The sequence below is a fragment of the Salvia miltiorrhiza genome, chromosome 5 (genome assembly GCF_028751815.1).
Source record: "Salvia miltiorrhiza cultivar Shanhuang (shh) chromosome 5, IMPLAD_Smil_shh, whole genome shotgun sequence".
Taxonomy (NCBI): Eukaryota; Viridiplantae; Streptophyta; class Magnoliopsida; order Lamiales; family Lamiaceae; genus Salvia; species Salvia miltiorrhiza.
In genome coordinates this window covers 9,686,086-9,698,532 of record NC_080391.1, presented here as the reverse complement: position 1 = coordinate 9,698,532, position 12,447 = coordinate 9,686,086, and the positions used below count along the sequence as shown (strand labels likewise).

General features: G+C 32.9%; 2 protein-coding genes, 1 long non-coding RNA gene and 1 other non-coding gene across 4 annotated transcripts in view; 2 read left to right on the top strand and 2 right to left on the bottom strand.

Annotated features, from left to right (window-relative positions):
- The window catches only part of LOC130985853 (probable long-chain-alcohol O-fatty-acyltransferase 5), a 266,259-nt gene that overhangs the window by 115,000 nt on the left and 138,812 nt on the right, over window positions 1–12,447 (top strand). The gene's annotated exons all lie outside the window — the stretch shown is intronic.
- LOC130987264 (small nucleolar RNA snoR109) lies at window positions 3,300–3,384 on the bottom strand. Its single transcript, XR_009089655.1, has one exon. It is a non-coding gene; the product is annotated as a small nucleolar RNA snoR109 (small nucleolar RNA).
- On the bottom strand, window positions 4,762–6,322 carry LOC130985866 (uncharacterized). The gene is made up of 2 exons (XR_009089105.1): window positions 5,786–6,322; window positions 4,762–4,971 (listed from the first exon to the last, which is right to left on the bottom strand). It is a non-coding gene; the product is annotated as an uncharacterized LOC130985866 (long non-coding RNA).
- Window positions 9,257–12,095, top strand: LOC131025497 (uncharacterized). Its single transcript, XM_057955291.1, has 5 exons — window positions 9,257–9,667; window positions 10,130–10,349; window positions 10,444–11,201; window positions 11,272–11,285; window positions 11,582–12,095. Exons 1-5 carry the CDS (start codon window positions 9,257–9,259, stop codon window positions 12,093–12,095), a joined length of 1,917 nt encoding a protein of 638 aa, XP_057811274.1.

Genomic DNA, 12,447 nt, shown 5'->3' with positions numbered 1-12,447 from the left:
AAAGTGTGTCTTCAATAATGGGACGAAGGGAGTAGTATTTAGTTCATTTTATTGATAAATGATGAATATAGAAAAAATATACTATTAAATAAAAAATTAAAACATATTTTTGAGATATCATGTAGTTTCGTACACAATTACAAAGTTAACAATCACCATTTTTTAAAATAGTTACCCATTATGTCCGTATGTATATCAAAATTATGTATAGAAAGAAATTAATTAAAATTTTAAATTAAATTAACAAAAGTATACTATCTTCATCTATAAAAAACTTCCTACTTTTCCTTTTTAAATCATTCACAAAAATACTTAGTATTAATTATTTTTGAATTATAATCTATTTTCTCTTATTTTTCCTCAATACTAATTATCCACGGAAAATAGAGCGGTCCATATAAATCTTTGACTTAAGTTAAATAAAAACCAAGCTCGATATCACAACTCACAAGGAGTCCGTCAAAATTACATTTATGTAATATATTATCACAAACCAATTTTCACTAATCTTATGGTCTTTAAAAGTGCCAACTGAAGGTTCTAGTTGGGCAGATCCAAATATACAAATACTTGCATCTCGTAACTCAATATAATTTAATTAGTCAAATAAATTAAAAAACTAAACAAAGTCGTTCAAAATAAATTAAAATCTATCTATTATACTAAAGGAGAGTTGTATCCCAAAATTTTCCCGCCAAAAATATATATGTAAAATAATAAGTAATTTTTTTTTCTCTGCATCAATTTATTGCATAGTGGAGCCATCTATTATTTCACAAACCCAATACGTCCTTTCCCCTTCCCAATATCCCCTTCCCAAGAAAGGTAATGCAATCTTTCTCTCTCTCTCTCTATATTAATTTCTTCCTTCCTAGAGATCCTCTCCATATATCAGCTGCCCTCTCTCCTTCAAACAACACCACCGTCCACCATCTTCTCCCTTTCCTTTGTTCCCTTGGCCGGATGGTCAACGTGCCTCCCTATTTTCTCTTTTCTCTTTCTGTAAACGACCATGGATTGTTGTTGCACATGTAGCGCTGGAGTCCCCCGTTTCTTCTTGGCTTGGACTGCATCGGATCCCATTTCTCGACAGCCTCAATTACTTCTCTCTTAAATAAATCCGGCGGCAACAATAACGTCCTACCGTCTTCGCCTCCAATCTCGCTCCATTTTTTTTGAACCGTTAGCAAGCAGCTATCAGCTGCAGTGGTCTGTCCTCTGCCACCGGACAACCGAATCCCACGACCGTCGAAGTCACCATCTCAAAACATGCAACAACAATTGATTTCTTATTTTTCTTACCTATTTGCTTTTCTATTTCAACAAAAGTGATGTCCATTGTCTCAGTACACATCCATAAATTCACAACAGAGCTCCAGTTGATTTTATCAAATTACGAAAATTATACTCCCTCCGTCCGCTTTCCACATTTGCCATTTCGATCCGTCCGCGATATCGTTTCCACTTCCATTTATAGAAGTAGGGTCCACAAACTTCCACTCACAACAATTATGGGACCCAAACTCCACTCACTACATATCCACTACTATCCACCACTTTTCTTAAAACCCGCACCGTCCACAATGTGGAAACGATATCGCGGACGGAGGGAGTATGTATTATTTTTTTACACATGTATGGGTGTGTCTTCTGTTTGTATTTTCTGTAAGTAAAATTTTGTATGTGAGGAATGATTATGTAATTAAGTGCATGTGTGTGAGGAATTGAACGCTATCTTTTTAACTTAAATGTGAAGTAGGAGTTTGGAAGGAAAATGGGAGTCAATCTCGACGAAGATGACTCATGTAAATTCGGATTGATATCTCTGATTTCACATTGCTCACAGTTTGATGTTGGTACATGTTTGAATTGAGATCTTGTGAATTATTTAGATTATGATATCATAAAGCAAAGAAAATTATGTTGCCTTTTGCCATTGGTCAATTGCGAAAACGTCTAGATGTGAAAACCCATCTTAAATATGAGCTTCTTGAATTCAATTCACCCTGTTTCCTGATTTGTTTAAGTTTATTTGATTTTTTTTAGTTCTGTCATACTACTATGCAATTCACAATTTGCTTCTACTTCTATAAACTTCTCAAGTACTTATATGGTATTTTCCATCTGTGTTTATTCTTGCAGATTATGAGAACGAAAGTTCTAGATAATTAATCTTCCATATATTTCTTATGTTTTTTTAGTACTATTTCAATAAACTCATTTGGAACTCTAATGCAAGGGCAGAGGAATTCGGTCAGTACATTGCCCTAAAATCTTATGTTTTTATTACTATTTCAATAAACTCATCATGGTTCTACATCAAGGGATGCTGGCATGGATTCTCCACTTTTCAGACATCTTTTTGCTACAAGTCCACCTATTTTATTAAAATTACAATTTTGTGAGTAAAGTAATTGCTCTTCAAATTTGTCTACTAAATTTTCCCACACAAAAAATTGACAAAATTGTCTTTTTTTTATCATAAATTAAAATTTTCTCTTTAAAATTGATGGCTAAGTCTTTTTATATTTTGATTGTGAGACCATTAATCCACATGTAATGTAAAGAATATAGATACACTAAATAAATGCATAATAAAAATTCTCAATTGTAATTTTATTTTGAAGTTAGTATGTGTGGAGATTTATCTTGTAATATTGTATTTCCTCCGTTCACGAAAGAACTTGAGAGTGTCACAAATTTTAAGATAAATAAATATTTTTGAGTGTCTTGAGAGTGGAGAAAATGATGTTGATTGTATTCGAGTAGTGAAAATATGTTGAAAATGTATTGTAATTAATATTGAGAGTTGTAAAAAAGAGAAAAATAAGGTAAATGGTGGGATATAGTTAAAAAATAGATAATAAGTTCTTTTGTAGACGTCCCAAAAATAAAAAGTAGAAAATTCTTTTGTGGAAGGAAAGAATATTATTTTATTGTGATATTTTTAAATTTTTAATAAATTTATTAATGTAAATTTTTTAATTATTTTTATTAAAATTTAATTATGAATAATACAATGTGCATGTGTATAAATATAAACAATAAACATCAAAACTTATAAAAACTATATATTTATAATTTATATAAAAATTTATACAATACATAGCGCGGGGGCACAACTAGTATTTAAGAAATCAAAGTTAAAACAAATACTAATAAGCAAAATTATTCATATTGCTGCAACTTTATAATTGAAAAAAACAAAATGGAGGCCTCCGACACCGAAATAGCAGCGAAAGTTGATCATAAAAAACATTGTAAAAAAAATACAAAATAAAATTGGAAGAAACGAGAGAGAATGTGAGAAATTCGGTAAGCAGATATGTCGACGAATAACAACAACCGGCCAGATAACTTCTCCGATTAATATAGCTACAGCCGAATCCCGGCAAATCAAGATCTAAGGATATTATGTTCACCCTTTCTTGGAGTACATGTAGCTTTTCTTATAACTCTCGAATTTGTTCCAACAAAATAGAGAAAAAAAGATATCGATTGGAAGAACTGCAAAACTAAACTAATAAAAGTATTAATTTTAGAAAATTCGGACAACCGCAGTAATCAATCTAGATGAATCAACATAAAAGTATCAAAACTACAAAGAAAAACTACAAAAATTAAAATAAATGTTGTTTATTGCAAGATTATCTGTAGATAATAATACATTTCTCAGATATCGTTCCGTAAACGAAAAAGAAAAAAATAAAACAGAATACTAACCCTAGCTAATTGAAGATCCAAAAAAGAAAATGTGAAAAAATGAGATGAGATGAGCTGAAATAGTGTATAGAAGCTAAAGAGAGATTGTGTAGAGAAGCTAAAGAGAAAATAGAGAGAGAACTCTCTCTAAGGAATTTTACAGACAATAGGCGGATGAGAAGGAAATAGTAGTATATATATATATATATATATATATATATATATATATAGTGTAATTAGGGTTGGATTTGGACATGATGGGCTGAAATAGGAGAAAATAAATAAATAATTTTAGTGGGCTTTTAAGCCCAACACGCATGATTCTTTTTTTGGATTAAAAGTGAGCCTCAAAATTGAATTGTTTGTAACTATCAATCTATCATTGACAAGATAAAGCCTAGCTAGAGCTATATGCAACAGCAACTAACACATTATATTAGGTGAATCTCGCATTATTTATTTAATGAATTGCGTTTAAGTGAAATTGCGTTAAAGAATAGTAAGTTGGAGTATTAATAAAAGAAAAAATAAGTGGTCCATTATCAAAGATGGAAAAAGAAAAACTAGAGACAATTAATAGTGGTAAATAAATAAATGGAGTTAATTTTGAAATCTAAAATTGAAACGACATATATAATGAAATTGATGAAAAACATTAAAACGATTTTTCTTTAGAATAGACGGGAGTACTTAATAATATATTAAATTAGGAAGCCAAATTCATAGGAGTGTAAATGAGCCGAGTCGAGTCGAGTATTGCTATGCTCAGACTCGAGCTCGACTATTTTGAGGAAGCTCGAGCTCGAGCTCGACTCGGCCGAGCTTGATTTTTTTGAGCTCGAGCTCGACTCGATGTCATATTCGTGAGCTCGAGCTCGACTCGGTTAAGCTCGATTGTAGAGTCTTACTCGAGTTTGAGCTCGAGCTCGAGCTCGAGCTCGTTTAAGCTCGTTGAACTCGAGCTCGTTCAAACTCGGTGAGCTCGAGCTCGTTTGAGCTCATTTCATACATACTTCAACAAATTGAATAAAATTACAAATCATTTCATTACCAAAAGTCTTTCTCCAAATCAATTATAACAAATCTTAGATATCCAAAAACATCGAAAGCATAAAAATGCACTTTCAAATAGTTTAAAGGCATCAAAAATTCAAAAAGTAACAAGTCTTAAATGAAATACAACATAAAAATATAAATTTGCAGCTTCCGAATCGGCAACACCAAGTCGTCTCTCCAATACCAACACGGCAACACCAACCATGTTAAAGGCTGCATATAAGAAAAACAAAATATAAAGAACATCAACCATGAGGGCTGGCCTTTGAATATTTCTCAATGTAAGACTTTAAAGCATCCTATCATGCAATCAATAGATTCCACAACATAAAAATGATCAAACTTCAGCCATACATATTCTGCAAAGTTAACATGTCATATCATAATTCCAGCCACACCTGTGAAACAATATATATGCTGTGAAACACATCTTGGGAAAGTGGGACATTTTACATATGCAGCTGCTTCATTTTTACAAACGCAGTTGCTTCATTTTACAAATGCTGTGAAACAATATATATGATCATCCGTTGAATGCTGATTGTCAATGGAGTTTTGAGATGTTATTGCATTGGGCATTGTTGAGGAGACTTCAGGAGGGGAGAATGCCATTATCAACTGAAAGAGTTAACCTTATTAGATTGATTTAGAGCAATTGACACATTTATATGTTCTAAATGAAGTTAAGGACTGCACACAACCAACAACAGTAATGAAGTTCAGCAGACAGCAACAAATAATGCTAACTTCAAAACACAAACAATCACTAACATATGCTTTCTGTCACAAAAGCTATAGTGCAGAATAATACAGAATTAGCTATAGTGCAGAATTAGTTATAATGCTAACTTCAAAACACAAACAACAATCACTAACATATGCTTTTTGTCACAATCACTAATTTGATTTCACAAAAGCTATAGTGCAGAATTAGCAGCAAAAAAAAAACAGAAACTAAGATTTCTATCTATTTGGACATGAACCCAACAAAAAACAGAAACTACAACCAAAATTTAGAAAATAGAACCTGCTGCACTGCTGCTACTGTCGCGCCGAGGAGGGCAGAGCCGTCGTGGCATCGCTGCTGCTGTCGCGGTGGGCTGGGAAATGGCAGGCGGAGGAGCAAGCTCGATCCAGATGATGCTGATGTCTTTTGCGGCCGACTGGTTAGCGCAGAAAAGAAGAGACCGCGCTGAGCAGAGTGAACGGAGATGACAGTAGGCGACGGTGGAAAGGTGTCTGGTGGCGAGAAGAAACGGCGGGAATGGTGGATGGAGGTCGTGCAGCGCAGAATCGCACTGAACCGTGCGTGCTACACTACTGCTGCTGTTAAGCTCTCCGGACCTTCGCCGAAAAGGCCGAGCCGCCGTCGCGTCGAGTGCCGGAGTGCGTGTCACCGGCCAGCCGAGAGAGAGAGATGAGAGATGAGAGATTGGGGGTGGGCGGCGCCAGCAGCTGTTGACTGTTGTGAGTTAGGGTTTGTGTAATTCAAATTCACTAGTTGTGTTAGAATGGGCTTAGGAATTGGCCCATCTTTGTGGGCTCTGAAATATATTTAATTTTGGGCTTATATATTATATTATATTTATATATATATATATATATAATTATTTGAGCTCGATTAGGCTCGCGAGCCTAATGAGTCGAGTATCAAGAAACTCGAATTCGGGCTCGGTATATAGTCGAGTAGCTCGAGCTCGAGCTCGACTCGATTAACATCGAGTCGATTTCGAGTAATTTCCGAGTCGATCCCAAGTAGCTCGTGAGCTAGCTCGACTCACTTACACCCCTAGCCAAATAGTGATTTTTTTCTTAACTTTATTATTATTATTATTATTATTATTATTATTATTATTATTATTATTATTATTATTATTATTATTATTATTATTATTATTATTATTATTTTATTTTATTTTATTTTGTAGATAACATGGAGCATGCTTCAGAAAAAACAAAATATTGTGAATCAGATGATGAATTTGAGTATGAAAGTGAAGACGATCTTTCATATTCATTTCTTTACGATACACCTAATGGTAATTATAGTTCATTTATATTTAGATATTAAATATATAAGTTGTTGATATTCATATTATAATTGTTATTTTAAATTGTAATGTTTTGTCATTATTGTAATGTAGTGTTTGGAATTAGACCACGAAATTCAATCAGAATTTCTGCACTGACGAATAAGAAGAGGAAACAAACTAAAACTACATGTGAAGGGAGTAGTCAGATTCCAAAAATCATTGATTTAACAGATGATGAACCATCTCCCAAAGAATCTTCTTCATTTATGGATTATGCAAGCTCGAGCATAAATGAATATCAAAATACAAGTGAAAGAAATGGTGAAAGATCAAAAGTCATTGATTTAACAGATGAAAAGTCAGATGATACAGATTCTTTGTCAGATTTTGATGATACAGAAGAAGGTAAATAAAATTCTTAATTTTTCATATTATCATTTTAAATAATAATATTTGTTGATAGTGAATGTTTTGGTATTAGTTTTATTTGTATACTTATAATTTATATTTTTAATGATTAATTCTAAATTTAATTAAATAGAATACTACGATATTGGCGATCCGGTTTGTCAGTGTGAATTTTGCCATGCGTTATTTTGGTGTGATGAAAGAAAAGGGAAGTATTGTGATACTGAAAATCCAACATACTCATTGTGTTGTCGTAGTGGTAAAATAGAACTTCCGAAAATTAATCCTCCTCCAACATTGTTGCATAACTTTGTTCATGGAAAAGATGCAAAGAGCAAACATTTTCGAGATCATATTTGATCTTATAATAGTATGTTTGCATTTACGTCAATGGGAGGAAAGATTGATTTAAGTTTAAATACTGGCAATTCACCGCCAACATTTCGATTGCATGGTCAGAACTATCATTTGATGGGCAGTTTGATACCGTCTGAAGGTACTACACCAAAGTTTGCTCAACTGTATATTTACGATACAGAAAACGAAGTTGCTAATAGGATGCAGTCTGTGAGGTAACTACAATGTTAATGAAGAATGTAATGATTATTTATTATTATTATTATTATTATTATTATTATTATTATTATTATTATTATTATTATTATTATTATTATTATTATTATTATTATTATTATTATTATTATTATTATTATTATTATTATTATTATTTTATTTATGTATTTCATTTTAGTTATGCAACGTTTTTTATTTTTATTCATGTATGCAAAAAAGTGATAAAAACAATTTACATGCTGAAATTGTTTCTGATTTGAAGACAATGTTGGATGAAAATAATGTATTTGTGAAGGCATTTAGAATGGCAAAAGAGAAGATTATTGATCAAGGTCAATCTGAATCATCTGATGTCAAGATAAAGCTTATTGGTAGACGACATGGTGATGCTCGGACATATAATCTACCAACTGTATCTGAAGTGGCTGCTTTAGTAGTTGGTTATTTTGATGAATCGTTGGGGGATAGAGATTTAATTGTTGAAACATAGACCGGAGAACTAAAGCGCATTAATGAATTACATGCAGCGTATCTTGGTTTGCAATATCCATTGTTATTCCCATATGGTGAAGATGGATTTCGTGAAGATATTCCTTTAAATGTGCTGGAAAGTTCAAGTGATAGTAATGCTCGCACTAAAGTTACTATGAAAGATTACTTTGCTTTTCGGTTGCATGAAAGAGAATCTGATGCGACGACAATTTTGTCTTCTAAACGTCTATTTCAACAGTTTGTGGTTGATGCATACACTATGATTGAATCATCTAGATTGATGTATATACGCATGAATCAGAAAAAAATGCGGGCTGATTTGTATAAAGGCCTCAGAGATGCTCTAATAAGAGGTGAAACAAATCCAGCAACCAGAGGAAAAAGAGTGATATTGCTATCAAGTTTTGTTGGAGGAGCTTGATACATGGTGCAAAATTATCAAGATGCGATGGCTATATGTAAATGGGCTGGATATCCTAATCTATTTATCACATTTACATGTAATCCAAAGTGGCCTGAGATTGTTAGATATGTTGAAAAACGAGGATTGAAACCAGAAGATCGCCCTGATATTGTTTGTCGAGTTTTCAAAATGAAGTTGAATAATTTGATTAATGATCTACGAAAAGAGAAACTATTCGGCGTTGTGAGAGCAGGTATTATATTTATATTACATTTTTACTTTATGCATTATATTATTTTATTAATATTTATGTGATTTAGTAAATCATTTTATTATATTTCTATTGTCACAGTTGTATACACTATTATATTCATATTGCATTTTTTACTTTATGCATTATATTATTTTATTAATATTTATGTGATTTCGTAAATTAATTTATTATATTTCTATTGTCACAGTTGTATACACTATTGAATTTCATAAAAGAGGACTTCCACATGCACATATTCTACTCTTCCTTTGGAATGAAGATAGAAATCCTTCACTAGATAGGATCAACGAAATTATTTCGGCTGAAATACCGGACATGGATTCAGATCCAAAGTATTATACAGCTGTACATGATTTCATGCTTCATGGTCCATGTGGAGTAGCAAAGAAAAATTCACCTTGCATGGCAAATGGTCGTTGCACGAAATATTTTCCCAAAAAATATGTTGAGACAACGACTGTTGATGAAGATTGTTATCCAGTATATAGGCGTAGAAATCATGGAAGGACAATTATGAAGAATGGTGTGCCTTTGGACAATAGATATGTTGTTCCACATAATCGTTATCTTCTAATGAAGTATGGAGCACATATAAATGTTGAATGGTGCAATCAGTCCCGATCGATCAAATATTTGTTCAAGTATATCAACAAAGGAAATGATCGTGTTACTGTATCTTTCTATAAGAGCACAAACGATGGACATATGGAAAAGAATGTGGATGAAGTGAATATGTATTATGATTGCAGATACATATCACCATGTGAGGCTGCATGGCGAATCTTAGGATTTGAAATACAGTACAAAGATTCTCCCGTTGAAAGGCTGAGTTTTCATCTTCCGAATGAGTAAAATATAGTATTTTCGGAGTCGGATACATTAGATGAGGTTTTGAGTAAGCCTACAGTTGGACAAACCAAGTTCTTAGGGTGGTTTGAGGCAAATAAGATATATCCAGAAGTAAGGAAACTTACATATGCAGAATTCCCAACACGATTTGTTTGGCACGCAAATAAAAAAAATGCATGGGAACCGAGAAAAGAAAGGTACTCGATTGGAAGAGTTGTTTATTTGCCTCCTCGGAATGGAGAAATGTATTATTTGAGATGTTTACTCAACATAGTACGTGGACCTACATGTTATGAGGACATAAGAACTGTTAATGGCATTGTATATGGTTCATTTAAGGAAGCTTGCTATGCAATGGGATTGTTGAATGATGATAGAGAATACATTGATGGTATAGTTGAAGCAAGTTGTTGGGCATCTGCTAAGTCTTTAAGAAAGTTATTCATCACATTGTTGTCGTCCGACTCTTTTGGAAGCGTAGCAGATGTTTGGAATGCCTGCTGGATATATTTATCAGATGATATCTTATACAATCAAAGAACTTTGCTACTTCATCCAGGTAAAATTATTATAGAGTTTTGTGTTATCATTTTACATGTTTATCTTTTGTATAATTAAATTATATTATGGAATAATATTTTTTTTAATTGCAGAACTACAGTTAACTGAGGATCAAATCAAGTGTTATACACTTGTGGAAATTGAAAAATTGTTGAGTAGTTTTGGAAGGACTTTGCGAGAGTTTGAAGGCATTCCTTATCCAAGTTCTGAATTCTTCGAAATTGATCAAAATATATTGATCAGTGATGAATTGAGATATGATCGAAAAGCATTAACAGATGAGCACAAAGTTTTGATTTCTAAGCTTACCGATGAACAACGATGTGTTTATGATACTGTTATTAATGCGACACAATCAAATTCTGGAGGAATGTTTTTCATATATGGATATGGAGGTACGGGAAAAACATTTATATGGAACACTCTCTCAGCAGCTCTTAGGTCAAAGGGAGAAATTGTTTTAAATGTTGCTTCAAGTGGTATTGCATCCCTATTATTGCCTGGTGGGAGGACAGCTCATTCACGATTCAAAATTCCCATCAATGTTAATGAAGATTCCATGTGCAACATTAATCAAGGATCTCCACTTGCAGAATTGATTGTTAGGTGTAAGCTTATTATTTGGGATGAGGCACCGATGATGCACAAGTTTTGTTTTGAAGCATTGGATCGAAGTCTACGAGATATAAAGCGGTTTGTTAATACGTCAAGTGCATCCACCCCTTTTGGAGGCAAGACAGTTGTGTTCGGGGGTGATTTCAGACAGATATTGCATGTTATACCAAAAGGAAGTAGACAAGATATTGTTTTTGCAACAATAAATTCTTCATATCTTTGGAGATATTGTAAGGTTTTACGATTGACAAAAAATATGAGGCTTCAAACTATGGGTTCCAGTGCTGAAGCTATGGAGTTGGAAGAGTTCTCTAAATGGATTGCGAGTATAGGCGATTGAACAATTGGAAGTGCGAATGATGGTCATGTCAACATTGATATTCCAACAGATCTTTTGATAAAATGGTCTGAAAATCCCATTGAGCACATTGTTAACACCATTTATCCATCATATTATACTGACAATGTAGATACAAGTTATCTACAAGAGAGAGCAATACTCGCTCCTACTCTTAATGTTGTTGAATCTGTGAATCAATACATGATTTCTTTGAACAAAAGTGAAGGTCACTTATACAGAAGTTCGGACTCAACTTCAAGATCAGACTCAATCACTGATTTGGTACAGCAGGTACATACTCCAGAATTCTTGAATAGCATCAAATGTTCAGGAGTACCAAATCATGAAATATATTTGAAGGTTGGAACTCCAGTTATGTTGTTGAGGAACATTGATCATGCAAATGGATTGTGCAATAGAACTCGATTGATGATAACAAGACTTGGACATCATGTTTTGGAAGCACAAATTCTTACAGGAGATAATGCAAATCAAAAAATTTTGATTCTAAGAATGTCGTTGACTCCTGCTGATCCAAGATTGCCATTTAAGTTTGAACGAAGGCAATTCCCCCTGATTGTCTCTTATGCAATGACGATCAACAAAAGTCAAGGTCAATCGCTTTCTCATGTTGGTTTATTCTTGCCAAGACCAGTTTTTACACATGGCCAATTGTACGTTGCAGTGTCAAGAGTACGAAGTCGAGGAGGACTTAAAATATTGCTTTATGAGGATGGTAAAAATGATACTACTACTACTACAAATAGGAAAGTTTTTCAAAATGTATGACATTATGTGTGATTTTTTTTTTTTTGCGTTTAATTATAACTTACAATGTCTTACTTTTATGCTTATTTATTTAAAATATTATTTAAGAATAACGTTCGCCGTGCAACGCACGGGTGGGTGTACTAGTTTTCACTAATCTTATGGTCTTTAAAAGTGCCAACTGAAGGTTCTAGTTGGGCAGATCCAAATATACAAATACTTGCATCTCGTAACTCAATATAATTTAATTAGTCAAATAAATTTAAAAACTAAACAAAAGTCGTTGAAAATAAATTAAAATATTTAAGAAATCAAAGTTAAAACAAATAATAAGCAAAATTATTCATATTGCTGCAACTTTATAATTGAAAAA